General features: G+C 53.1%; 1 protein-coding gene across 1 annotated transcript; it reads right to left on the reverse strand.

Annotated features, from left to right (window-relative positions):
- Positions 1 to 290: 290 nt before the first annotated feature.
- On the reverse strand, positions 291 to 20,912 carry LOXL4 (lysyl oxidase like 4). Its single transcript, XM_016219962.2, has 15 exons — positions 20,845 to 20,912; positions 16,083 to 16,397; positions 15,333 to 15,511; positions 14,238 to 14,443; positions 12,796 to 12,834; positions 12,430 to 12,649; positions 11,399 to 11,582; positions 11,072 to 11,226; positions 10,172 to 10,339; positions 8,932 to 9,091; positions 6,377 to 6,620; positions 5,207 to 5,322; positions 4,355 to 4,491; positions 3,843 to 3,954; positions 291 to 1,817 (listed from the first exon to the last, which is right to left on the reverse strand). The coding sequence occupies exons 2-15, from the start codon at positions 16,363 to 16,365 to the stop codon at positions 1,747 to 1,749; spliced, it is 2,274 nt and encodes a 757-aa protein (XP_016075448.2). The 5' UTR covers positions 16,366 to 16,397; positions 20,845 to 20,912; the 3' UTR covers positions 291 to 1,746.
- Positions 20,913 to 26,199: the final 5,287 nt, after the last annotated feature.

Genomic DNA, 26,199 nt, shown 5'->3' on the forward strand with positions numbered 1-26,199 from the left:
AGGAAATCAGTCCTTCCCTTGTTTACCTAAACTGCTGTGCCAAAATATAATGCTCCCTCTGCCTAATGAAGGAGATGAGGAAGTTGAAAAGCGAGAAGGTAGAGAAGAAGGAAGAAAGCATGTCTTTATATTCATAGGGCATACCCCAGAGCACGTCCCTTTTTACTCTCTAAGGAGGGGGTGGCTCATGATGTGGGGAGGCAGGGAGCACTATTGTAAATCTGCCCCATCTGCTACCATTCATTTTGACTTCACAGTCTCGGCTATAAAAGTTTCCAATCCTTGCTCTTTACCTTCTTGCCTCCTACCTTTCATTCCTTAACCTTTCCAACCCCATGTTTCAGCAGTGAGCCTGGGGAGGGAATTGGGAAGCAGACGGTAAGTAGGCTGATAACTGATGAGAGAAATGTAGTGGGGCTGTTGTGAGTAGTGTGTGTGCCCGGTGCATCCTAGTCACCAGTTCAGTGGGTAAAGGGGTAAAGTTAGTGCACTACAAAAAATCACAGCTGGCCTTGTCTTTGTAACAGTCCATAGTGAGCAACTTTTATTGGCATTGGGGTGTCAGACCTGTAAGGATTATCTTTTAAGTGTGTCTAAGTGGAGAAAAGATTAAGAATCATGTCCAAGAAGACCATGGGATTTTATACTACCTGAGCAAGAGCATATCACAGCCACATCAAGAAGGGATAGTGGCCTTTCCTAGGTCTTAGTCCTTAACTAAATTAAATGTTCCCTCATAGTCTCCTGTCCCCCACTCTACCAGACCTGTGTTCTTATTCCTACAGAGATGAGTGGCTTGTTCGACTGACGTTCTTTACATTGCAAAAATTTATTCAATGCAAAGTTCACTTCAGAACCTTGGTTGAGACCAGAAATGTAGGCCAGTCCTGAGATGCACAGTGATCTTGAGGGGATGTTTTGTTGCCTACCAGGTGTACAGCACATAGTTTTTCTTCGGCAGAGGCCATGGCAGGAGCTGGACTCCATATTACCAAGCAGTCTTTCTGCTTGACCTCTTGTTGCTCTGTGGGAAGGCCCTATCTGGCCACTTCTGCAAATCTTGCCCCTTCTCAAGAACTCTAACTGGTGGTGGTGGCCCGTCAGGAGATAAAGGGATGCCTGAGGCCTAAGCTTCCAGGGATATTAGAAACACCCATATGTACAGTAGGATAAGGGTAAGGGCACTAAAGAACAGACTCACAGAGAATATGACAGGTGAGTTTTGAATGAGGATAGGTCAAGCAAGGAAATGAATTCACAAACTTCTCTGCCGGTTGTGACTTTGACACAAGTTGTGTTGCTTTGATCTCATTGCAGAGAGCTAATCCCACCTCTTGTGTATTGGTCCTGTCTTTTACTCCTCCAAGACATTTGCAGAACACTATTTTAGGTGGGGGACTGGGCCATAGTCCAACACTAAGGAACTGATTACTTCTGAACCAGGAACTCTGGGGCAAAATCCAAGAAAGATTGGGTCTCCTTATGGAAGAGGAGCTTAGCTGAACAAAGCCTGGAGGGTCATAGTCCATAGACCAAAGGCCCTTAGGGGACAGTCCTAGAGCCATCCCAAGGGAGCAGTGCCATCCTGGCTTGGTCATCTTGCCATCAAAAGGCTTCCTGAGCAGTTGTTGGCGCCCCTTGGCACTGGCCCCTTTCCCTCTGAGTCAGGGTTCTGTGAAGGGCATGGCTCCAATAAGCTGAGGTATCTGGTGTGTGGGCAGCAGCTGGGAGTGTGCAGTGATGGCTTCAGATGAGGTTGTTCCTGAGACGTTGCTCCTGCTCCAGGGAGAGCTCTGCATTGGCTCGATATGAATCCCCTGGGGCGAAAGGGAAACTGGTAAGTAACCAACCCTACCAGTCTCATCCCTTCCCTGACAACTTCACAAACACACACAGACATTCTGCTGAGTTCATCCTTTATATCAGGTCTGTCATGTGCACAGACCCCAATTCATTCTATAGAAACAGACCCTGACAGGTGTGTAGTTTCAGGGACGTTGGGAAGAACAGGCTATTGTATGGAAACAGCTGTGCTGGTTACTCTCCTTTGCCCCCTCCAGATTCAGTCTACCCTGATTTTTTCTCTCTGTGCCCTGGAGAACTGACCCCTAGATTGCCTCACCCTGGCTCTCATCCTCTGGTTTCTGGTTGATTTAGGTCAGTGGGAAGCAACAGCAAGAGATTTGGAGGGTGGAAGGTGTGAGAAGTTGGAGTATTTCTTCCCTTGTTCTGGCACTGATGGTCTACTGTAACTCCAGGCGAGGTTCTCCCTCCTCTACAGCTCTAGCTTTCATCCCTTCAAGCCTAAAGGTGAATAGTTTTCCACTCTTGCTTTCCCTGGATGTTTCAATACCTCTTGTTTCCTTAGTCTTACACCTCTATAAATAGTTTGTTTATTAAATAACTTCAGACTCTCATCCAAGTGTGCTGTCTCTTTTGTGCAAGGACCCTGACTGGCCATAACTGCATTGTTTTTCTTTCCCTACTCACTGTCCTGGATCCTCTGCAGCCCACTGCCAGCATTATGGAGGATCTGCTGTCTCCGTATGCACAGCCGCAGATTCCAATTCCTGGTTCCTCTCACATTTCTGTCTCATTGAATGGCAGCGAAATTTACTCAGTCACACAAATTCAAACCTTAGACTATTTCTTCTTCCTCTACCATCTGCTGCCAGAGTTATCTTTTGAAATAAGATAAGTTTTTGCCCCCTTGACTGTAACTCATCAATGGTTCTCAGCAGCCCCCAGAATAAAGTCTGTTCTCTTAGCAGGAACCATCATCACCCTCTCCACAGACAACCTTAGTGGGTTTGAAGTACAATAGAGAAAAACTCTGAGGTGGTGATTTCCTCACTGTCTTACAGATAAAAAGTGGTTGGAGTTGAATTTGGAACCCAGTGAAGCCTTTTTAAGCCAAATTTTATGCTCTTTTTCCTACTCCTCCCTTCTCTGACTTCTGTCCCTCCTTTGGAACTGAGCTCAAATATCACTTCCTTTGGGTTGTTGCTTTCTGTCTCTGCTTGCTCAGCATTTAGTTCATACCAATTTGGGGTACTCACTAGTATTGGGGTTATCCATTTGCATGTCTGCTTACCCTACTTTACAGCTGTGCATTCCACTCCCATTTATATTCCTAGTGCCTGGCTCAGTGTTCAACACAGAATTAGTAAATTAATAAATGTTTGTTGACTGGATGGACAAGTCTGCCCCACCCCACGTATTACAAGTGTGGATGTGAACACATACAGCCCATAGCAAATACAAACGTTTTTAAACTTCAAGATGGAGGAGCTGCTACCTTTCATTACAGACAAGTGGAGCAACCACCTCCTTACTCTGCCCCCACTGAATCATTGCTTCCTCTTTTGTCTGATATTGCCAATCCCACAACTGTCCTGAGCCCTGTTCTCCATGGTCCCCTTCTGGCAAGCAGTGATTACAGCTGGAGACAGCAACACAGATCTGAGGGACTTCTGCTTTTGCCTGTGAGGTAGTCAGCTTAGGATGGAGGTAACCAAGAAAGACCATATGAAAGGGAGAGGAAAATAACGAACTAGGAAAGGGAAATCCTGACATGAAGTGACAGGAAAGACTAGAACAGATGGAAAACTGAGTTTACAATCCAAACAGCCTTAAGGATGAAGGGATATAGAAGGAGGAGCTATTGGGTGAGGCTTGATGATCTGCTCAGTTTGTTCTGGAAATCTTCCTGTGAATGTGTCAGGTTCAACTCTGTTCCACATCTAGCCTTTTACACACACCTTCAAGTCACACAAGGGTACATGTAGTCTTCCAGCTCCCCGAGCCCATATAGGGCTGGTCCCATAGTGGTTTGCAGTTACCTGTGTGGCAGTTGTGCAGCCAGACCTGGTGCCCGTTATACTTGCAGCGGCACTGCATCATGTTGTTGGAGAAATCTGACTCTGCCACCTCGAATTGGGGGTTCACAACCACCTGGAGCGAGAGGAGGGGACAACTGAAAACAGGTGACTTGACTTCTGAGCGAGTTGATAGTGACTGGACTATTCCTTTACATTTTGTGTAACATATATTTTTATTTAATTAATCCTACAGTCACCCCAGAAAGTAGGCATTAACGTCCCTATTTTACAGATGGAGACTGAGAAGTCACAACTGAGAAGCTGTGACTGCCCTTGGAATCAGGATGCAGACCCAGGTCCTCTGGATCCTGATTCAGTGTTTTTTCCCGTGCAGCACACATAGCTCCTTCGAGGGCCAGAGCTGTTGGAGACCCTGACTTTATGATTCTCTTCCTTCATTTGACCTCAGGGAAGCTCTTGGGACATCTGGAGAAAATGGAGTCTCTGTGGGGAGTCCTCATAAGCCCCCTTACCTGAAAAATATAGTCCCCGGGGCCCACGTCTGTGATATCCACCCACTGGCAATCAATGTCATGCCGGTATGTGTCCCAGCAGCCAACGGTCACTCCCTGTTCTCCAAAGTTGGCACATGCGTAGCGCCGCTGCAGTCCTGTAAGGAAGGGTACTGAGTTATTGAGGCTTTGGTTTAGGTATTCGGGACCGAGCTCTCTGCTAGGTCTTTCACATACTTTATCAAATTTTATTCCTCACACCAGCCTTACCAATCAGATCTTACATGCAATCAGATTAGGGGCCCGAGGTTCAGTTAAATAACGTGATTCAGTATCAGAGCCAGAATTCCTACTAACCATGAATCCAGCACTGTAACAAACCCCATCTGTGACGGGTTATTTCTTTGGATGCTCTAGTGGAAATCCTTGTTGCACTAGGAAATGTGGTTGGAGGATTCCAGACCTACTGTGCTAATGCATTTGTCAGTCCATCCATCTAGCCCTCTGAGGAGCCAGTGTTTACCATGCCATTCCTAAGGGCTAGGAACTGTGGGTATGCAAAATAGGAATCAGACAATCCGTGCCCTCAAAGAATTTAGCAGAGAGGAGACAGATCTACAACTATTATCCAAAATAGAAAAGTGTTAAGTATTTTAAAACTGGTGCAAAGTGTGTTGGGAATGCAGAGGAAGTAGAGACCTCCCACCTAAGATTTCAGAAGGTAAGAAACTGATCTTTTCGAATTGCCTTGAGTGCTGACAGTTGCCAAGCCAGAGTCTCCAGGTGCCAGGGGCTATTGAACAGGGGAGAGGAAACCTGACCCCAAAAGGGGTGACGAATATAACAAGGATATGCTGACAGGAAGCCACGTACCTGCAGGGCAATTTGTGTCCTCCAGACAGAAGCTGGCCTTGTGCCCCTCGGCCACCTTGGAGCCATTGAGAGTGAGTAGGTCATAGTGGGTGAAGACCTCAATGCTGTGGTAGTGCCTGCAGAAGGGGCAGAGCTGTCAGTCTGGCAGCAACAGGAGAGGGTCCCCTCTGGAGAAGTTGGCAGGGAAGATTGAGGCATTAGGCCCCATCATTACCCAGAGGAGAATGTTATAATAGCAGGGCAGTGCCCTTCTCCCAAACCCAAGATTAGTGACCTATGGCCTGCTTTCTTAGCTCCCCTGCCCAGCAGCAAGGCACAGCTGCCCCATTACCTCCGGCCTTAACCCAGGGGAGAAGTGAAGGCTCTGCCCTGGGAGCCTCCAGCAGGCTGGTGTCTGGCTTCAAGGCCTGAACAGGAGGTGGAAGGAAGGGGCACTTCTAGGGACCAGCCTAGGAGCTGAGCTGCTGAGCAGGGTACTTACTCTGTTCCCTGTCAGCCTGGGAAATTGCTACCATTGTTTCCAATCCAGTTCTAATGACAACTCTTCATGATATAAGGAAGGGTGCTTATTATCTCAGCAAGGCCAAGTCCCAGAGTCGTTGCCCATTCCTCTCAGCTTTCCCCACCCATGTCTGTGTCCTAAAGAAAAAACCACTTTTCCATTCTGCTTTGTCACAGGCATTGTCTCCTGTCTGGGCTGGAGACTGGAAGAATGCTCATTGTCTCCTTTTAGTACCATGTTCATGCTCTTCTTTGGGGACCTTGCTTTGCTGCTACAGAAACCAGCAAGCTTTTCCTGCAGAGCCAGCATCCTGAATGGGATATTTTGGGTCTCCAGGTTTCTTGGAGTCCCCACTTGACCTGGCTTTTAAAGACAAGGCCTAAGGTCCAATATAGAAAAACTGTCCAATATCGTTCTAACAGAGACCAGCTTTGCTGGCAGTAATTGTTCTGTTGGACGTTACTGTGGGAAATGGAGAAGGCAAGCTGATACTCCTGGCATTCCCCATTGCCTCCTGGAGGCAAGGTCAGCAATGCCTTTAGGAAGGAAGGCTCTTACCCAGAGTGTGTACCCCTCCCAGGAGAGTGTCCCCAAGGCAGGGAAAAACCAGACTGGTTTGGCCCCTGGACTCTGCTTTTTGTCCCCTTACAGCTGTGGCAGTCACTAACATGTGGCACTGGTGCCAAATCCAGCTGTGGCGTCCTGTCTTGGGACGGAAGTCAGCCCGGCCCAGGTTGTAGATCTGTGAGGAGAAGCGCAGCAGGCGCCGGTGTCCGTAGGGCCAGTGCATGTGGTCAGCAGACTGGGAGAGGCAGTTCTCTTCGTGGGCGCAGTAGAGCTGGGTGAGCGGGCGGTCCTCCAGGTAGGCCGTCTCCTGCACTAGCTGGGCGTTCATCACCAGGTCTGGAGCACCTGGGCGGCAGAGGGCATTGTGGGGGTGCAGAGGTTGGAAGGCAGCTGGTTTTGCTCCCTTGACAATCTTGCCCCCAGACTGAGCTCTTTTGGGCGGCTCAGAAAGGTAGGGTGGCTTGGGAGTCAGGAGATGTGAGTTCTAGTAACAGAAGAATGATCTATTGCCCTAACCCTGGAGGCAGTTACAGTGTCAAGGTTAAGCTCGCTGGCTTTGCAGCCAGGCTGCCTGGGCTCATGTCTTGGCTTAATTTCTGGCTATACCATTAACTAGCTCTGTGAATTCCTTCACCTTTTGTCTCTCATTTTCCTCATCTGTAAGATGGGGATAATAATAGTAATATTAATGCGATAATATCTGTAAGGTGCTTAGATTATTGGCCCATGGTAAGCTCGTAATTGATGTAAGCTAGTATTTCTTTTGTAAAATGCTCCTCAGCCTGTAAGCGCCTTTGTGTAGCTTAGCTCATTTAACCCCTCAGTCAGCACTAACTTGGTTACCTCAGCTCAGTCACCCGCTTTCTCTGGGCCTCAGATCCTTCAATGTAAGGGTGAGGGAGGGGGCTGAATGGCGGGCAGTTGGGAGAGTTCATCTCCAAGCCTGCTCCCGAGCTCTACCGTTCTGGTTCATCCTGCTGCAGTTCCTAAGCCTCTGCCTTCTCTGCAAATCCTGTTCTAGCCTGATTGCGCTCATGGACGTTCGTGCCAGGGCAGCCTGTGCGTTTCCTCGGAGGCATCATAGACATTCCTGGTGCTTCTCTGTGCATAAAAATCCAAGATGCTAGAGCCCGTGTCTTGATAAACTGCTCAGTGCCTCTCCCATTTCCTTCCTGTCACAGTGGCTCTTACCCCCTCTGGAAGCCACATGCCTCCTCTCTCATTACTACCCCTTGCGTGTGACAGTACAGATGTGGAGACCCACAGCTATTGCCATGTAACATCAAGAGAGAAAAGTCGCCTGTTCTCAGTGCTTGTCATGCCCAAACAGGGTTCTAGTCCAGATTTTTGGCAGAGGCTTCACACGGGTGACCCTGTGCGCTGACTACGGTGCGATGAGAATACCGGGTTTACTCCAGTGGAGGGGCTGAGGGTGGGGGTGGGATGTGGCTGGTTTGCTATAGGATGCCTGTACTGTCACTAAAAATGCGCTTGAAATTCCTGTGGTGTATTTTGGAGAGAGCCAGGGTGTGCCCACTGACAAACCCTAGAGTTCCCAAAGGAGAGAAAGAGAGCTTTCAGAGAGAATGAGAAGAGAGCAAAGGAAAGAAAGAAATGAGAAAGGTCACAGAGGACAAACAGGGATGCTACAGAGGCAGCGCGTTAGCTGTGCTGAGCTGCGTGAAGCCTCCAACGTGCTCAAGAGCAGAGCTGCCGTTCCAGGCAGAGCAGGGAAGGGTGTATGTTCCCAGGAAGGAGGGTGAGTGGGGAACAGGCCCCCAGTGTGCTGTGAGCCTTGCAGTAGGCACACTCCAATGTCCCATCACCCTGCAGGGCAGGCCAGCATGTGCTTTAAGGCCCGGTGTCCTTCCAGGGGTCACTGCGCAGAGAAGCCCTGCAGCTCACTTTGTTGACAAAGGGTAAGGATGTCTCGGCATTGAAGCCTGGCTGAGGAGGGCAAGGGGCCACTGGGTGGTGCCAGCCTGTAGCCTTTGGACTGGATATACGTGGTTATCTTGGCACAAACCTGGTTGGCAGATGTCAAACAGCCGCTGCTGCCCCAGGGATCAGTGCATGGGACAGACTGATGCCTGAGCATGGTCTTGGCCTGAAGCCTTTCAGATAAATCCCACAGCTCAGGAGAATACACAGGAAGCCTTAGGCTCACGTGTCCTCACATTTATGTACCCTCCACAAGAGCTTTCAAACTTTTCCCTTACTACAAACCGCAGTAAGAAATATAGTCCATGCCTTGGCCTAGTACACAGATACATAATTTCAAGGAAAAAATGCTGCCCTTAGTACATGTAACTCATTCTTTTGTTTTCTATTGTTTCTTTTTTATTTTTTTAGCTATAGGTCATGACATGAAAATTTAAAAACACTGTTGTATGTCCTTATATTTTCATGTATTCTGTTTTAATTCTCACAATGACTCCATGAGATGGGCAGGGCAGGGTTTGCCTCCCTGTGTGAACTGACTGGCCACACACAGCTGGTAAATGGCAGAGCTGGTGCTCCAAGTCCAGCCCTCCTTCCACTCCCCACCCTACTGTCCTTGAGCTGGGACCGGCTCTCAGGGAGGGAGGTGTAGGCTTGCTTTGGGGGAGCCCGGGCCTGCCTGCCTCACGGCCCCATGGACCCCCTCGTTACTCACTGTCCGTGCAGGAGACTCCAGCTGAGCGCCCTGTGCTGTGGGAGCAGTGCACTGGCCCGTGCCTTTGACACTGCTGCAGGGCAAGCTCTGTGCCTGAGCAGCGCACCCCGCTCATCACCACTTCTTCAGCCCCTGCTGTCCCCTGCCAGTACCAGGTGTCCTAAGAAAACAGCCAGCATTGCCCAGTCAGGATTGAGAGGTACCTTTGGAATCATCTCCTGACTCCCATCTATGGTTTGGACCCCATCAGATCACCCCCACCATGCTGTGCCAAGCCTTAGCCTGAAAATCTTTAATGATAGAGCAGCCCATGACACTTTGGACCCTTCTGATAGTAGCCATTTCTTCCATGTATTGAGGCAGAATACACTGCCTGTGGCTTCCACATCCCATGTGGCCCTGCTCCCATCCTTCTCCCACATGGCAGCCCTCAGCTATTTGAAGAGGAGGGTCCTGTTCCCTTCCTGCCCACCCAGGCAGCCTGTCCCATTTGCCAGCCTCAGAGAGTCAGTTGTGCTCAGGTTGGCCCGGTTCTCCAGGTGAGATGTACCCAGCTTTGCCCCATAGGCCAGCAGAGTGCAGTTGAAGATGTTTGTCCATCAGTCATCCCAAAGCCTCTTGACTTTGTTTCCTTGATATCTTTGGACTCATTTATCCACTTATTTCTACAAGGACTGCCACTTGCCAGGTCCCAGCCAGCTTCACCTCTCACCTGGGCTACTGCAACTCTGTTTCCTGAGCGTGTTTGCCTATAGTCACATTAGTTCCCACCCCAACTGTTTGCCAAAGAGTAAGGAAGAAATCTTTTAAAAATCTGCGCTGCAGGCTTTAAATGGTCTGCCCTGCCTCCTCCACCCTCACACTTCACGCCACTCGCCCGTCATAGCCACACTCCACCCCTGGTCCCTGATTTCCTCCACCGAATGGAGCTTCCTCTGGCCACAGGCCTTTGCATGGGCTATTTATCCCTCCCCCACCTCGTCTGCCTAGCTTCTGTTTGTCTTTCCTGTAGACACAATCATGTGCCTGTTGTGTGGACACTATTAATGACTGCCTCCCTCCCTGGGCTGACTGTAATGTGAGGCAGAAACAATGTGTTCACCACAGTATCCCCAGCACCCAGCATTACATTGACCCTGAGTGAAAACTCAGCCATTGGTTGTTGAATGAATGAATGAATGAATGAATGAATGGTTAGCAGCTGTAGCACAGGAAGTTTTAGAGCAAGACAGGGACCTACCTTGATAGCATGGCTGGCAAAACCCAGGCCCAGCTGTCGGCAGGTCACCATGGCTTCAGTGAGCCCCCAGTGGTCACTGCACACGGCCCCCCAGCGTCGGACCCCATTCACCTCCACCTGCACCTCCACCACACCCTCCTCGGGGCTGCGCCCGCCGGCCAAGCGCACCTGCAATGGTCAGAGGTGTGTGAGGGGCCGGGCACCCCAGGAGGGGAGAGCTCAGGGTTCACAGGCCAGCTCGCTGTGCTGCCAGACATGACACTCCCTTCTCTGGGTTTGCCTCCTTCTCTGTGACATGAGGACATTTTACCAGATACTCCCTAGGGTCCCTGCCTGCTCCAGAAATCTGACTCAAAGCGCCTGTTCCGGTACTTGCCCTCCTTCTACCTAAAATCCTACCATTCATGACAACTTGCCAATTGCAAAGGATTTCAAATCCACTGTCTCATTCACAGTGACCCTGTGAGACAGTCAACACATTTTACAGCAGAGAGAACCAAGATCAGAGACGCAGGAACTTGCCCACAGTCCACATTAGCCTGACATTGAGCTCTGATCACCTTGCAGCCTCTCCAGTGCTACTCCGCAGCTGACAGCCCTGCGGCTCTCTACCCTAGGCACCTTCTTTCTCCACTTTACAGGGATCCTGAGAGGGTGGAATGGGAGAGCACATCCACCTGGAGAGTTCTTGCTGTCCTGAGGGGCTGTGGGCCAGGCCAGGGGAGACTCAGGAGAGGTGTGGCTCTCCAGGCTGGCTCCAAGGGAAGGCCAGCTGGGCCCAACGAGGAAGCAGGAGCTGTCTCTCATGAACCCCTCCCCACTGGCTCCATGCAGGTGTCCTGGGCTATCTCGGGGCTTCCCCAGTCCCCAGCCTGAGGCCATGCCCAGACCTGAGCTCACCTGATTCTGGAAGCCCATGTTTGGGATATTGCACCTGACAGCAGCATCATTCTCATGTTGACAACCACTATGGGACCCTTCTACGGAGGGGCATTCACTGAGGGTCCGCTCATGTCCCTTGCAGCGCACCTCACTCAGGTGGATGAGCCCCAGCCCTAGAGAGGGAAGGAGAGAAATGTCATGTGAGGCTCCATCTCTGTAGCCCCACAGCTGTGGCTTCCCCACCACAGAGGGGGAGAATTTCTGTCCTGGGCCTTGGCACCCCAGGGCCACCAAGGGATGGACCACTGGCACATCCAGGTCCCCCCCTCAGGCCTCCTCACTCACCTTGGCCCAACTGGGCCCCAAAGAGGGCCTCTTGAGCAGAGCCGAAGCCAAGCTGACGACACACAACGCTGGCGGAGATGAGGTTCCACCCGCGATCACAGACTGTACCCCACTGGCGGTTCATGAGCACTTCCACCCGGCCCTCGCCAACCTGGGCCCCGGAGCGGAGGCGCACCTTTGGCTCCTGCTGGGTGAAAACCAGCTTCAGGGAGAGCCAAGGAGGAGGGACGGGGCTGAGCCACTGTGGGAGCCTGAGTCAGGCCCCTTCAAGCTGGGCAGAGACCCTGACTCTGCCCCTAAATATTACCTGAATAAACTGTTTTTCTCAACCTCCTTTTCTTCAATGACCAGAGCCACCACAATATGATAGTAAAAAACAAAGTCCAGCTCTAACGAAAGAGCCTTAGGAGTGGGTCCCCGTGCTTCACAACCCTGCCGCCTGGTCACCAGGCGACTCCCTGCCTCACACCCAGCCTCTGCTTCTTCTGTGTCCTTTTGGGCTGAACTAGATCAACGCCTCCCAGAAGGATCTGTGAAGTGATTTTAGAGACGTGCAGGCACATGGTATTAATTAAACTGACGCACATAGTGGGGAAGCTATTTCCATTATAATTCTCTTCCACTCCTTCCCGTTTCACCCAGGAGGCCATCTCCAGGGGTGCTGCCCTGTCTGTAACACCTCAACAGCACATGCTCATTGCTTTTTATAACAAAGGGCCAGGCTCGGGTTCAATAGGATATAGCTACAATGTAATTACTGTTTTCATGGTTACCTTCTATTCATAGCAGGTGATGTCAGCCTTCCACTTACTAGGGTTATAAACTGTCCTTTTTAAACAAATCCAAGGTTCCACCATTCTGTGCTTGGCTCTCGCCTCCCAGTTGCACAGCTAACTCCTTGATAGGGGCCCCTGTCCCCCCTCTCCTGCCTGTCCTGGGGCTCCTCCCCACTAGTCCTTCCCCAAAAGGCAGGGTGCTGCTGAAAGGGGGTCGGTGCCTCCCTGCTGGGGTGCAGGCTCCACAGGACCCACCTCTGCCCGGGACTCCTTGCGTCCAGGCTTGGCCTTCAGAGGGCGGAAACGGGGCCCTGCCACACAGCTGACCACAGCGTGCATGCCACCCAGGCAGGCTGGCTGCAGCTTGCCCCGTGCTGGGGCCACCTGCACCTGGCAGTTGGCTATGTGGGGCTCTGTCCCCAGGCAGTTGACCCGGTGGATCCAGAAGGAATTCTTCTGGGTCAGGCTCTTCAGCCTGAAAGACAGTGGAGACTGCGGGTGGGGGAGGGGTTGAGGGAAGCTTGAGACACCGGAAGGCCAGGCACTGGGGAGGGGATAGGAGGAGAGGGAGGCCCTTCATGCCACACCCTTTGCATCCTTCCCCGAGGGTACACTCCTCACCTTAACTTGGGATCCCTCATCTTCAAATTCCAGACTTTCCTGGGTGGGAGAAAACAGGTGGGGAGTGGAGTGGGTGCAGAAGTCCTACCCAGTCACCCCGACTCCTCACAGTTGTCCTTCAGTTTGCACCAGACTTCAAAGTTTGTAAACTCACTCACAAATCTTATTTCAGTGCTGAGCTTCACAGCAGCCCTGAGAGGGTGACCACCTCACAGATAAATGATCTCCATTTTACAGGCAAGGAAAGCAGGGCCTGGTATGCTCTCCTGACTAATCCCAGAGTGGGGTCTCTGTTGCACTGGCTGCCCCAGGGGCTGGCAGCTCCCAGCTCGCCCTCTCCCCATTTTAGATGAAGGGGCACCTTTAGGGAGCACCCTCAAAAAGGGAACCCAGGGGAAGAGGTCCTCTGGGGACAGATGGAGGTTGAAGGACTTACAGTTGGCAGCTGCCCACCCAGAGGCTATAATCAGGGCTGTCCTACTCATGGGTGGTAAGCGAGCCAGCCAGGCCCAGATGTACAACTGCTAGGTGGTGGGGAGTCAGGAGCCCCCATGTCAGTCACCCCCAAGAATGGAACCGGGTGGGTCTTCAGGACCAGGGCCATCTAAGTCAGAGACACAGGACAGAGCGACTAAAAGTGATTGGGGTAGGCAAGGGTGGATGATTCGGATGTGCTGTGAGAGATTCCTCCTTCGATAGAAACATACAGTCTTCACTACACAGGGCTGGCAGAGCCGCGCCTGGCTGTCATCTGCAGGCTGATGCAATCCTGTGACGGTTCTGTCACGTTTCTGACAGATGTTATATCTCTGCTTCCAAATGCTGCCCCACCCCCAACTGAGGCCTGGCTTGGATCAGAGCTGAGGAAATTCACTGGGGAAAAGTTGAGATAATTCCTTGAGGATTGGATAACTGAGGCTCAGGTGCCCTACCGAGGCCCTACAGTTGGTTACTGGCAGAGCTGAGACCAGCACTCAGGTCGTCTGTCCTTGTGGGCAGCATTGTAAGTATCTTCAGTAAAGTCTGCTTTTTAAATCAGGGACACAATTTTACATTCAATTGCTTTTATTTTGGGAGTGTTCTGTACTAGAGCCAATTCTTTTTATCAATTAGTTTCTGACCATTTCTAGGCATCTCCCAGATGCCCTGCTTGAGACCACCAACAGGATCCTTTGGCCCATCAGCCTCCCCACGCTAGCCTCGGGGTGACAATGCTCACCCTCACCTTCCATCACCCAGGAGATCAAGGAACTTTCCTCATTTGGGCCTGTTTCCCTCCCAGTTCCAACACCCACTGAATGACCTGCCATAGACACTGATCTAGCTCACTGATCTCTGCAAGGCCCCACATGTATCACACACATATCCTCACACATGCACACACATAGCCACTGCCCCACAAGCCCGCCTCCTCTGTGCCCTCCACCCAGCTGCCCTCCTACCTGTAGTAGTGGCTGTTGACAGGCACCTCGCTGGGGAAGCCCAGCATCCCGCACACCACCTTGCTGTTGTTCCTGGTCCAGCCCTGGTCACACACCTGCCGCCAGTGGCCCTCATACCTCACCTCCACGGCGCCCTCGGTCACTGGGCTACGTCGCTTGGCACTGGCAAGGATGGGCTTGAGACGCACCTCCTCCAGCCGCCGGCCCTGCAGGGTGCATGGTCACTGTGTGCCCCGAGATTCCTGCCCCTGCTGAGCCCACTGCAGGTCTTCATATGGGAGAGCTGGGTGTCAGAGCACTTAGAGATCACCTCACACAGTCCCCTCATTGGATAGGTCAGGAAACTAGGCCCAGACAGGGGGAGGCATTTGTCCAAGGCCAAGGTGAGCATGAGGCAGAACTTTGGTTTGTTTGGGGTTTTTTTCCTCAACTCCAGAGAGAACTAGGTAGATCTGTGCCCTCCCTGGGGACAGGACTAGAGCTCTTGGAATTTGGGAGGCTTCCACCAGGCATAGAGGAGCCTTCATGCAACACTAGGGAGATCTGAGGATGGGCACTGACCAGCTGCTTGAGACCTCCAACAGGATCCTTTGGCCCACCAGAACCACCACCCTGGTCCCAGGGTGACTTAGACCATGTCAAGCCCCCCATCCTGGTCTACAGCATTTAGTGGGCCAGGGCCAGCTGTCCTCAGGCTGAGGCTATCTGGCAGTGGATGGTAGGAGCCAGGACCTGCCCTGCCTACTCCTGTTGTTTGGCTTGGGCTGTTTTTAGCTCGAGGCTGTTTGTGCCGGGAAGAGGCAGCAATTGTGGCCGGGCCTTGTGGGTGAGGCAGCCCCTGGCCCCTCTGCTGCCTCCCTTTTGGGGAGCAGCTTCAGTGATTCCCAGCATGCCCAGCCTCTGATTCCCTGCCTGCCCCACCTCAAGCTGGGACCCTCTGTCCATGTACCTGCCCTAGGCCACCAAGAGGAGTCGGGATGCTTCACAGCCCACATTCTGCTCTTTCCCCTCCCTCCTCCAGGTTCATTACCCAGGAGGCTCTTTGTCCCCTGACCCGATACTTGGCTCAGGCAAGGGCCTGAAAAGCCTCCTCACCTGGGGACCGAGGGCATTGGAGACTCTCTCAGAAAGATAGCCACGCTGGCGCTGGGAGTGGCACACCACCCCGATGTCCTCTGAGTGGCTGCAGTCACTGACACCCCAGCCGTTAGATCTGCACTGGTCCAGGGAGCTTTCTGTGCCCACACAGCGCACATTGTCCAGCCAGATGGGTCCTGTGGGGGAGGGGACGGGTGATGCTCAGGGGCAAACACAAGAGGCAGGTGATACATAGGCTGTGCCTACTGGATCGGACTCCATAGTTATAAACTTTCCTCTTAAACCATGAGTAGAAAGTGGGATGGAGAGAGGAGAGGAGTTGGTTCTCCTGGGATCTTGGTATCTACAACGTTGCTCACTGCCTTTTCTTGGCATCAGGTTCTGTAGAATCTGTTTTTGGAGAAGGCCAGGTACGTCTAATAATTAGACAAACCTGTTCATCCATCAATTTATTCATTCAACAACATTTGCTAAGCACCCACTGTGTGCCAATCACTACGTTCAAGGAAGTTAGTTGAATGGTTGTGATCACGGTAATATTGGTGGCCTCACTGCAGGCAAGAATGGGAGGGTTGGAGCAGGGGTCACTTGCAGCTGAGGCGCCCAGGAAATGCCCCATGAAGGTCACTGAGCTGTGTATTAAAGGGCGGGTGGGATGTGTTCTCTTGGAGCCTCAGGGGGCCCAGCCCCTGAGAGAAGCCCACTACAGTTTCCCTGTCATTTTGCTTGGCAGCACCAGTCACTCACCCTCCCCTGGGCCATATTTGGCGCTGTGGGCCCAGGTCAGGGCAGCCGCAAAGCCCAGCTGGCGGCAGGCTACTGTGGCCTCCTGGAGAGTGAAGTCATCATCACACACAGTGCCCCACTGGCCCTGGTACAGCACCTCGAGGCGGCCCTCCTCCGGCCGGCTTCCTGGGCCCACCAGCCGTAGCTTCGTGGTGCCCAGTGACTGTGGTCTGCTGGGAGGGGCCTGGCCCAGCAGCACAAACAGCAGGAGCAGGGAGAGGGTGGCTGGTGGGGGCCACATCATGGTGACTTCAAGGGCAGCTGAGGCCAAGGCACCTGGGGAATGAATAAACATGAAAATGATCACCACCTCTACCCCTGACCTCAGGCCTCTTTTTCTGGCAGAGACAGAACATGGCAGGGCCCCTCCAAGTGTGTGCGTGCATGTGTGTATGTATTTGCGCACGCTTGCTGGCATTGATTCAGTCTGGGCTCTGAGATTAGTCAATTTGGTTCAAACTCACCATTTGTTTGCCATGTGACCTTGAGGAAGTTTAATCTTACTGAGTCTCAATCTCTTCACCTGCAAAGTGGGGATAATGATTCCTGTCTTGCAGTGTTGTTGTGTTAAATAAAACGCTATATGTAAAGGACATAGCACAAGCCTACCACATGGGGAGGGCTCAATAAGCAGCTATTCTTGATACAATCTTATATGGAAATAGAGGAGGTGGCCTACTCATTGAGTCATGGGGGACCCCCAGGGTGCCCTCAGGACCAGAAGTATCTACCCCAGGGGCACTGCCCTCACCTACCTTTTGATGTTCCCAACACCCTGGCCACCCTCACCATAGAAGGCGTGTGAGATGCTAGAGCAGAAAGGGCGTTTGAGGGGAGTCCAGGCCTCTACCACTCATTCGCTGTGTGGCTTGGGCATGTCTTTTAAACTCTCTAGGTCCTTACGCTTCATTTTTTGAAAGTGAGGAAGTTGAACAAATACAGGGTGGGGCAAGCATAGGTTTACAGTTGTTCGTATGAAAAATAACACAATAATTAATAAAGAGTAATACAAGAATAAACTCCGTGTTTCGTGTACTCACAACTGTCAACCTACTTTTGCCCCGCCCCGCACTGTCTAAAGCTCCCTGGGCTGGGACAGTCTGTGGCATCCTTGAGCCCTAGCTCTAGGTCCAGCCAGGCGCAAGATTTGTACACTGATTCAACAAACGTTTGTGGAATACTTGCTTCAGGCCACATATTAGGCCAGGTGCTGGGACACAGAAGTGAAGATGTCATACGCCACTCCCTGCTCTCGCGAAGCCCAGAGAGGGATTCGGGAAGGCTTTCGGAGAAGGGGCCGTTCAGCTGGGCCTTGCTAGATGGATAAGAGTTCTCCAGATGGGAAAACTCCGCATTCCATGGCTAAGGGATGAGAGAGGAAAAGAGGCGGTGGTGCTAGAGCAGGAGGGGGACAGCGGTGGAGGGACAGGCTGGGCCAGATGATCAAGGGCCTTGTGTACCCACAAAGAGGTCTTCCTTCGTCCTGTAGGAAGTGAGGGGGCCGGGAGGGTTTTAGGCAGTGACCATCCACCAGAGAGAGGCTCCTGCCTTCAGGAGGCTGTAATCAGACACTGTTCGGGTCTTTACAGGGGGTGAGGCCGGGGGCTGGTCCTCTCTCCCTCCTATATCAGCAGCCTTGGTCCTGGAACCAGGGTGGGGGAGGTGCATACAGGAGAAAGCCATAGTTGATTAGAGCTGTCAGAGGGCCTGCAGCCATCAATGCCGAAGTTCTTCCATGGCCAGGCTCTGCTGCTGTTGGGAGCTGAGGCTGCCTGGAGCAGTGGATGGAGAAAGTTGGGTTCTTGGCTTCCTGTTCAGCGCTTGCATCATAAGAGAGCACATTCTTGGGGGTCCCCTGCCACTCTTTTCCCCACAGACTGGCATTCGGCTGAGAATCACTCATTCCTTCCTGCACCCAGCCCCACCGCCTTCAGCTGCCAATCCTGCTTTGGCCAGTCCAGGGCTGGGTAGAGTGAGCTCCTAGAAGCACACGGGATGGGCTCAGGAATGAAGCTCCACTGAAACAGAGACTTTCTGTTGTGGCCCTAGTGCTCAGAATAGAGTCAGGTATGTAGGTGGCACCCAGTAAATATCCGTGGTTGCGTGGATTTGAGGTGGCATAGCACAGCACTTAAGCGTACAGACTGGGAGCCAGGCTGCCTTGACTCACAATCCACCTCTGTCACTTGGTTTCTGGGTGGTCTTGGGCAAGTGATTTAATTTCTCAGTGCCACAGTTTCCTCTCTGTAAAATGTTGATAATAATAGCACCTACCTCATAGGATTCTTGTGAAAGTTAAATGAATGAATACACCTTAGACCCTTAGAAGAGCAAGCTCTCAACTGACAGTTAACTATTAGTAACAGCAACTGTAACAGCTACTAGGAACTAAAGTTTAGTCCCAGCTCCTCTTTGGATAAAGAAGGAACGGATACCACATTCTAAAACAGCAGGTCCCTGGGACCCTTCTTTGCAATATTCTCCGGCTTTGCCTGTCTTCCCTCTGAGCCCAGGTTCTCCTCTCTCCACTTCCTGAAGCCCTGTGTTGCCTCCTTCCCTTTCTCACCACTGAAGTCTCTTCCTGCCCTGACCCCTCCTGCAATTCCTTTCCAGACATAAACTGTTTTCTTCACGTCATTCCCCACTCAGGAGCCTGTGGGGGCTCCCAGCTGGCTGTCACCTGGAACAGAGTGTTCTCCACTGCTTGGGATGTCCCCATTCCCCCCTCTGTCACCCCTAAGGAGGAGGCAGACAGCTAGGGGCTGAGCCAAACCGAAGTCACTGTGGGTAGGGTCCTTCCACAGGTGACAAGAGAGAACTGGGAGGATTGGGCTCAGGGTCCTCTCGCTGTTAGGTCCCAGTAGTCAGATTGGGTCTGGCCTGACAGAGTACCCTGCTCCCTGTCCCCAGGAGTCAGGATGCTCCTCACTCTGCCACCAAATTGTTATGTGACTTGAATCAGGTGCTTTCCTCTCTCTGAGAAGGGGTGGTACTAGGGGCCCCCCTCTCTAAGACATGCTCTGATGGGCCATGGAGTAGGTTGGGAGGTCTGCCTGTCTGGCGGGGGCTGATGTCCCACAGCATCTTGGAGGTCTTATTAGAGGCCGTGGACAGTCCTGGCCAACAGGCTCCATCCCCTCCAAGGGACCTCCCTGGAGGCAGGGGTGGGCTTCTGCTGCAGCTCCCTGGGTGCTAGGCCAGGGCAGCTCCCTTCCATGAAAGCTGCCCCAGAGGTGGATGGGCAGTAGTGGGACCCGAGAGTCAGGTGCAGGGGGAACCCCTCTTCCCAGCCTTCCTGCCCACTGCAGGCCCCTCTGCGGCTTTTGCTCACGCCAAACTTGTCTCCTCACATTCCCCAACATATCCTTCCATTCCCAGCTGCCAAGCATTCGCTCTCACTGTTCCTTCTACTCGGAGTTTCCTTTCCCTCTATTTCAGATTGTTCAATTCCTGCAGCTCCCAGCTCAAATGCTACCCCCTTCGTTAAGCCCTCCCAGGTCCCTCCTTTCTAGCGCTTGGTGTATTTGCTTCCTGTCCCCACACCAGTCTCCACAGTGTCTCCCCGTAACTGGCCCCCCAGTGCTGAGCATAGAACAGAGGACCAGGCTGAGGAAATGCCTTTAGAGAAGGAAACAGCCTCGAAGTGGCAGCTCTTTTCCTAAGTGAAGGAGAGGAGGCAGGGGGAGGGGAAGTGTGGGGTGGAGGTTACTAATAATAATTATATGATATAAAAAAATATTTATTGAACACTTATCTCCACCTTACAGATGAGAAGATGAGGCCCGAAAAGCTAAGTAACTTCCCCAGCCAGGATTCAAACCCAGGCAGCTCTCAGCCGAGAGGGACAGAGGTGGGAGGAGGAGGGGAAGAAGGAAGTGTGGCAGGAAAATGAATGAAATTCTGCCCTCTTGTTGGTTGATTTATGACGTGCCGTGCTGTGAGGGCACTGGGGTAGGTGCCAGCCCTGAGTGCAACCAAATGACAGATCCGGGACCCTGCCAGCTTGAAGTAGAGAGGCACCTGCTCCAGGTGCTGGCCCCCCTCGGGAGGACTGGAAATGCCCCAGGCTGTTCAGGAGGTAGCCTTGGGGATGCTGCTCTGGTGGGCACCAGCCTCGGGGTCACTCTACCTCTTTGGGAATGGGGTGGAGCTTCCCCTCTCCGCCCTGATACCCTCCCTGGCATCACCGATTGTGGTGTCCTGAAGCAGTGCCAGCAAATGGTCTCTGAGCTCTACCTGTCCAGGCATAGGACCTGTGGGAGGTGAAGCCCTCAGCCCACCCTTCCTTCTCTGCCTGCCCTTTCCCTTCCCTTCTCCCCCTCACTAATCAGCTCTGATCTGGTTATTTGGAGAGCCCGGCTCTGCCCTGCTTCTTTGTCCCCCAAGTCACAGGAGTGACATCTGAACCTGCCTTGCCCCTTCCCCTGCCTCCGCCCTGGGTGAGAAGACAGAGAAATAGTTACATTCTGCGCACTCACAAACAAGACACGCAGGCACCCTAAGGCCAGGGCGGGCGCGGGGCCAAGCTTCCCAACTTGGAGACTTCCACTGGAAGCAAGTTGGTGGGCGGCCGGGAGCCGGGCGGAGTGTGCGTGGGACACGCATCCCTCCCAGCGCCCAGCCTTCGGGAACCCTCCGAGGCTGGCAAACCCACAGAGAGAAGGAAGTAGTGGACAGACAGGACAGCTAGACAGACCCAGGGCCAGGGCAGGCGGGGGCTCACCAGCTGGAGCGCAGACGGTCCGGAACTGGCGGGCGCTGCGGCGGAGCAGCGCTAACGGGCCTCCTGGGGCGCCTGGGGCCCTTTTATCCTGTTGGGCCGCGGGCGCCCCCCACCCAGCGGGCCCGTAGGAGGCCCCGGCGGCCCAGCCGGCCCCGCCCCCGGAGGCCCCAGAGGAGGCGGGCGCCCCGCCCCGTCCCGCGGCCCCTCCGCCCGCGCCCCCAGCCTGGACGCGCGCCAGGGTGGCGAGGTGCCAGCCCGCGTGCGCACACGTTGTGTCCGCTGCCCCACTGGCCTGGGAAATCCCAGGGTCGAGGAGTTGCGGGGGCCAAGGGGAGGAGGAATGTTTTGCTTGGAGGAAACCAGCGCACAGCAGCAGGAGGGCTGGTGGGAGGATCTGAGTCCCCGGGAGGACCGTGCTCAGCGCCGGCGGGCTGAGTGCGACTTCAGCTGTGGGTCCCTGTCTGAAGCGCCGTTTCCTCCTCTGCAAAATCGGGTGATAGACCCACCCCAGACTTGCGTCCCGGAAAGCTGCCAGTGGGCTCTTCACATGGAAGTGCCTCCCAGTCAGTCCTAGGGTGCTTGGCTATTTAAGGGTGCGGGCACAGAGCGGGGGTGGGGGGGTGCGTCTGGGGAGGCTTGACTCAAATGGTCCAGGTGGTGTGGTCCAGGTGTGCTGTCTTTGGAGTAACAGGCCGTCCTCTCCGTTGCCCTGGTCCCTCAAAGTTTATTGAGGACTCCGTGGGCGTGGGGCCTCTGTTCTGCCCATTGTACAGTTGACAACACTGAGCCCCAAGAGACACGACTTGCTCCCCAAGTCACCAGGAGAACTTAAATCCTCCCCTACAACCCCTTACAGAGTAGAATGAGGCAGGCCTGACCCCTTGACGGGCTTATGGGGGAGGGTGTGTGTGGAGGGGGGGAGGGGGGAGGCTTTGGAATAAGACAAAAGTAGAAAAGGCTGAAAGAGCAGAGTCCCATCAGCTTAGCTGAGCACCCAGGTGCCGGTCCCTTTCCTCCAAATTCTTTTCCACAGTCCTGGTCCCTCCCAGTGCCTCAGTGCCCCATCTGTAAAATGGGGCAGAGTTCTAACCTCCCAGCTTCCTTCCTAGGCTCAGATCAGTACAATCTGGCTCCCCCTCTTCCCCCTACCTTGACTAAGTATCATTCCAAAGGCTCATTCATTCAGCAAACCTTTATTGATTTTCCCCTACGTGCTAGACAGGGTATTGGAGTGCTAGGCGCTGGGGACGGGCCTTCCCAGTCTGGCTGGGGAGGCGGAGGTGTAAACAACCACCACCGCTGCAGAGTGTGATAAGAGCTAGCACGGCAAGGAGGACCTTTTTGAACCCTGGGTGACACACTGACTTAGCTGCCAGAGAACTGCCATCTACCCCGGCCAACCATGTCCCAGATGTCCCCCCAGTGCCCCTGCCCTGCCCCAACTGGGCCCAGAGCATTCCCTGTGATGAATCAACAGGAAAGAATGCTCCCAGCCTTGGGCCAGTAGCAGAAGCAGCAGCAGCCCTGCCCCTCCCCCAGGGACAATGAGGCAGCTGTGGGCTGTGGTGCCAGGTATGCCTTGGCCCCCTCCCCATGCCCAGCCACCTCTCATGCCCAGCCAGGAACAACACGGAGGGCTTGGAAACGTGGTGAGCCCCGCCTGCTGCCAATCATTGGCTTGGCAAGGCTGCCCAGAGCTAAAAATACCCTGGAAGCGAGGGCTGGCCCAGGCTAGAGCCCAGGGAATGAATGGATGTTGCCTGGAAGTCCTTTAACTGCAAAATTGGGCAGAGGCTGAGGCTGGGAGCAGCGGAAGGAGGGCTCTCCCAGGGGGTCCCTGTGAGCTCCTCTCCTTGAGAAGTGAGGGGCTACAGGCCCAGCCCCGTGACTTACCAGTGATGAGATTGTCTCAGCTGAGTGGCCATCTCCTCATTCCTAAATGCTGTTGCTCTGGGGTCAAATGGGACAATTCCGTTCATCTTAATAAGCTTTGACTTGATGGAACTGCCTGCTTCCTCCTTTGTGCCTGACTGTACTCAGCCTCGGCAGCATCGAGACCCTCTGCTGCACTCTTCATATACAGGTCCGTGTCCACCCTCACTCTGGGAGCCCCTTGAACTTCTTGTTTATCTCTAAACCCAGATTCTCTCACAGTGCTTGGCACATATCAAGTGCTCAGTAAGTGCTGGTGGATTGAATAAATGGGCCTGCTTTGTGCTAGTCCTTAAGCCAGATGTGATCCCTGTCCTCGTGGAGTTTGCATAGCTGTGGGGAGGCAGACCCACAATCAACCAACAGACAAGGCATTGTAGGTATAACAGCTAGCAGGGAGAGCAGACCTTCTATGTATTCTTTCATTTAATTCACAAAATCACTACGGACAATGCTTTCATCACCTTGCTTTTACAGGTGATGAAATGGGCACAGAGAGGTTAAGTGATTTTTCCAAAGTCACACAGCTATTACCGGCAGAGGGTAGCAAGTAGTAAACTGAAATGGAAGCACAGAGCCGTGAGAGCCCAGAGGACGGAAGTCTGAGGGTTGAAGGCTTCATGGAAAAAGCAACTTGAAGAATGAATGTGCTTCACCAGGTAGAGAGGTGGGAAAGCAGAGTGGTCATGCTTTGGAAACCATGGAGTACTATATGGGTATAAGGAGTTATCCCATCTTCCCTCACCCCTCACCCAGGGCCCCAGAGTTAAAGCGTGGCCATCTACCCGCCCCAGCCCACCCTGGGTGAGGAGCTGAGAGGTTGAACAGTGGCTAACATGAATCTCTTTCCCCCGGGGTGTTCCTCAGCCCCACCCGAACCAGGGCCTGTGATTTCCTTCCACGTGGAAAGGGCAGAATCTCCTGCAGACAGCTGTGCCCTAGGATGTTGCCAGAGGCAGCTGGGAGAACCCAGGTAGAGTACCCAGTGCCATACTGCTGGGCAGCACTCCCCCTTGGCTGCCTTCAAGACTCAGTCCAGCCCCACCTGCTTTGAAACTCAGTATGGAGGAAATGATGCAGTTTGGTAATCAGGGGACTGGAGTTCCAACTGCTGACTGTCTGAACTGTGTGGCCTCAGGCAAGTCATTTTCCAAACCCAAGGTACAGCTTCCTGCATCCTTTTGCTTTGTCATTGCTTTGCCTTTTGCTTCTCTGACATCCAAGGTCCAAACAGTTCTCCTCTCCTCTCTGCATCTTGGCTGTCCCTTACTTCAGTAAATCCTGCACAGATTGATCTTCCTAATGTGTTATCATGCCCTAGCTCAAGAATAATCAATGGCTTACTGTTGCCCACAGATACAGAGACTCCACTGCTGCTCCTCCTGTTTCCTCCTTTGACCTCATTCTCCATATTCTACCTATCCTTCAGGTCTTACTCAGGTTCCAACTCCTCTGTGAATTCGTCCATGAAACTTTGCATGAATGCTCTCAAAGTGTAAGGTGCTGGAAGAGTCCACCTAGTGGGAGAGATGACTTCAAGACACAGCAGTGATGGGACAGTGACTGAAAGCAGAAAGTGGGACAAGTGGGGAGAAGAGACCTTTTCGACATAGGATAGGCTTTTCCTTTGCTGAGAGCTGTTTAACCAGGCACAGGGCCTTTGTTTAGGAGTGGGGGTGGGAGCTGAGGGGACTTGAGAATCTTATGGGTGGGGGAGTGAAGGGGTGGACCTAGCAAGCTGGAAGAGCTAGCCTAGGAGATGATTCCTGGGGGGAAAGGAGAGATGGGCTGGCTGTAGTACGGAGAGGAAACTGAGGGGAAGAAGAGAGCTGGTTAAATAGAAATTGATGTTTTGCTTTGTGATGTGCAATGTCACCTTCCCTCTTTCCTCTGGAAGCTTCAGAAACGTCTCCATTCTTCAATAACGTTTGCAGTTGGATGGCCTCACCCCAACATTTGCAGGGCCTGGGCCTGAGTCAGAGGACACCTCATATCATATGTCTAAGTGTCTAAGAATTAAAATTCAAACTAACTCATTGTCAAATAAAACATGGTCTCTTCCCCTGCCTTGACAAATACCCTTTGGATAGACCTGGAAGTCCAGGTTTGAATCCAGAACTTTCCACTCCTTGGAGTTCTGTGCAGAGCATGTTATCACAGTGAGTGTCTACCCCCGACCCTGAGCCCCATTTGGCTCACCGTCTCTGCTCCATCCCTCACAGCAAGGGGCCTTCTCTGTGTGGGGAACATGAGCACACACCAGGCTCTGTCCAGACCTTCACAGTGGCTGCCCTTGGGCCCTCTTGAGCCTGGATTCACAGCCTGGAGGCAGTGTCTGCACTCAGGAGGAAGGCTGGGAGCAGCTTGGGCCTCTTGGAGGAGAACTGTGGAGCATGAGTTTGGAAATGAGCCGGGGGTTCCAGCGGGCACATCCCAATTGGGCAAGGGCCACAGTGATGCCCTCTAAAGCATGGAGAACCAGAGCAGGGACCCTCTTGCCCAGGTCTAAGGACAGCTGGAGGGGGGGCAGTGTACAACGTAAAGGTAGGAACGTAGCTTAGCGGTAGTCCCTGGTGTGAGGGATTGGGGTGCCAAGTCACTCGGATTAGGTTTAGAGAGCTGTGAGCCATTTAGCCCCAGCCAGGTGGGAGCTCTGCCCTACTGAGGCGTGGGGGGGGGGGGGGGGGGCACTGAGGGCTTCCGAGGAGGGTTGGGGCTGGTGGCTGGGTTTGATTAGAGCCGGGCTGTAGGAGCCTTAGTCTTTCTTGGTGCTGTCTTGAACTGGTGTTTAACTCTTTACAGATTGATATCTTTCGTTGGGGGGGAGGGGTGTAGGAGGGGGGTGCTTTGGGCGGAGGACAGGAAGGATCTTAATAACCTGTAAGCTGCTAAGAGGCAGAGAACTGGACTTAGACGTCCCCAGTCCCACCTCTGCCCTGGGATCCCCAGCAGAAAGGCCCGAAGTCCCCACAGAGGTTCGTGTGTTCAATTTGATTTGACACCAGTAGCTTACCGCTCATCTCTGCCCCACAGCCCTCCAGGCCGCCACAGGGACGATGCAGGCTCCTGCCTCATGACTCTCTCTCGTCTTTAAGTCCTTGCCCGAGGAGGGTCCCGGTCATCACCTCCCCTGCCTGCAGGCCCCCTGCCGGCTGGCCCGGCTCCCCTGCTTATTCATCTCAGCCACACCCCTCTCTCGAGAGACCTCCCCAGTTCTTCTCCAGTTTGCCTGAGAGCATCTCCCTTTCCCATTCTCCCTCTGCCCCCCAGTTCCACCTGCAAACCCCAAACTTCCCTGTCTCAGCAGCTAAACATAGGCACAGGGCCTGGGTGCGTCCTCTTCGGGTAAATTAAAGTCATCAGTTCTGGGGGAAATGAAATGGAGTGAAGGCTCCGTGCCACAGCAGAAGCCCCCAAGGTCCC

The sequence above is a fragment of the Miniopterus natalensis genome, chromosome 14 (genome assembly GCF_054644295.1).
Source record: "Miniopterus natalensis isolate mMinNat1 chromosome 14, mMinNat1.hap1, whole genome shotgun sequence".
Taxonomy (NCBI): Eukaryota; Metazoa; Chordata; class Mammalia; order Chiroptera; family Miniopteridae; genus Miniopterus; species Miniopterus natalensis.

Bases quoted from the DNA above. Each gene is read 5' to 3' on its own strand.
- LOXL4 (XM_016219962.2), bottom strand. From the start codon at position 16,365: ATGATGTGGCCCCCACCAGCCACCCTCTCCCTGCTCCTGCTGTTTGTG. The intron at 15,512-16,082 runs GTGAGTGACTGG...CCTCCCCCACAG, and splicing joins CAAATATGGCCCAGGGGAGG to GACCCATCTGGCTGGACAAT. The intron at 1,818-3,842 runs GTAACTGCAAAC...CTTTCGCCCCAG, and splicing joins GCTGCACAACTGCCACACAG to GGGATTCATATCGAGCCAAT.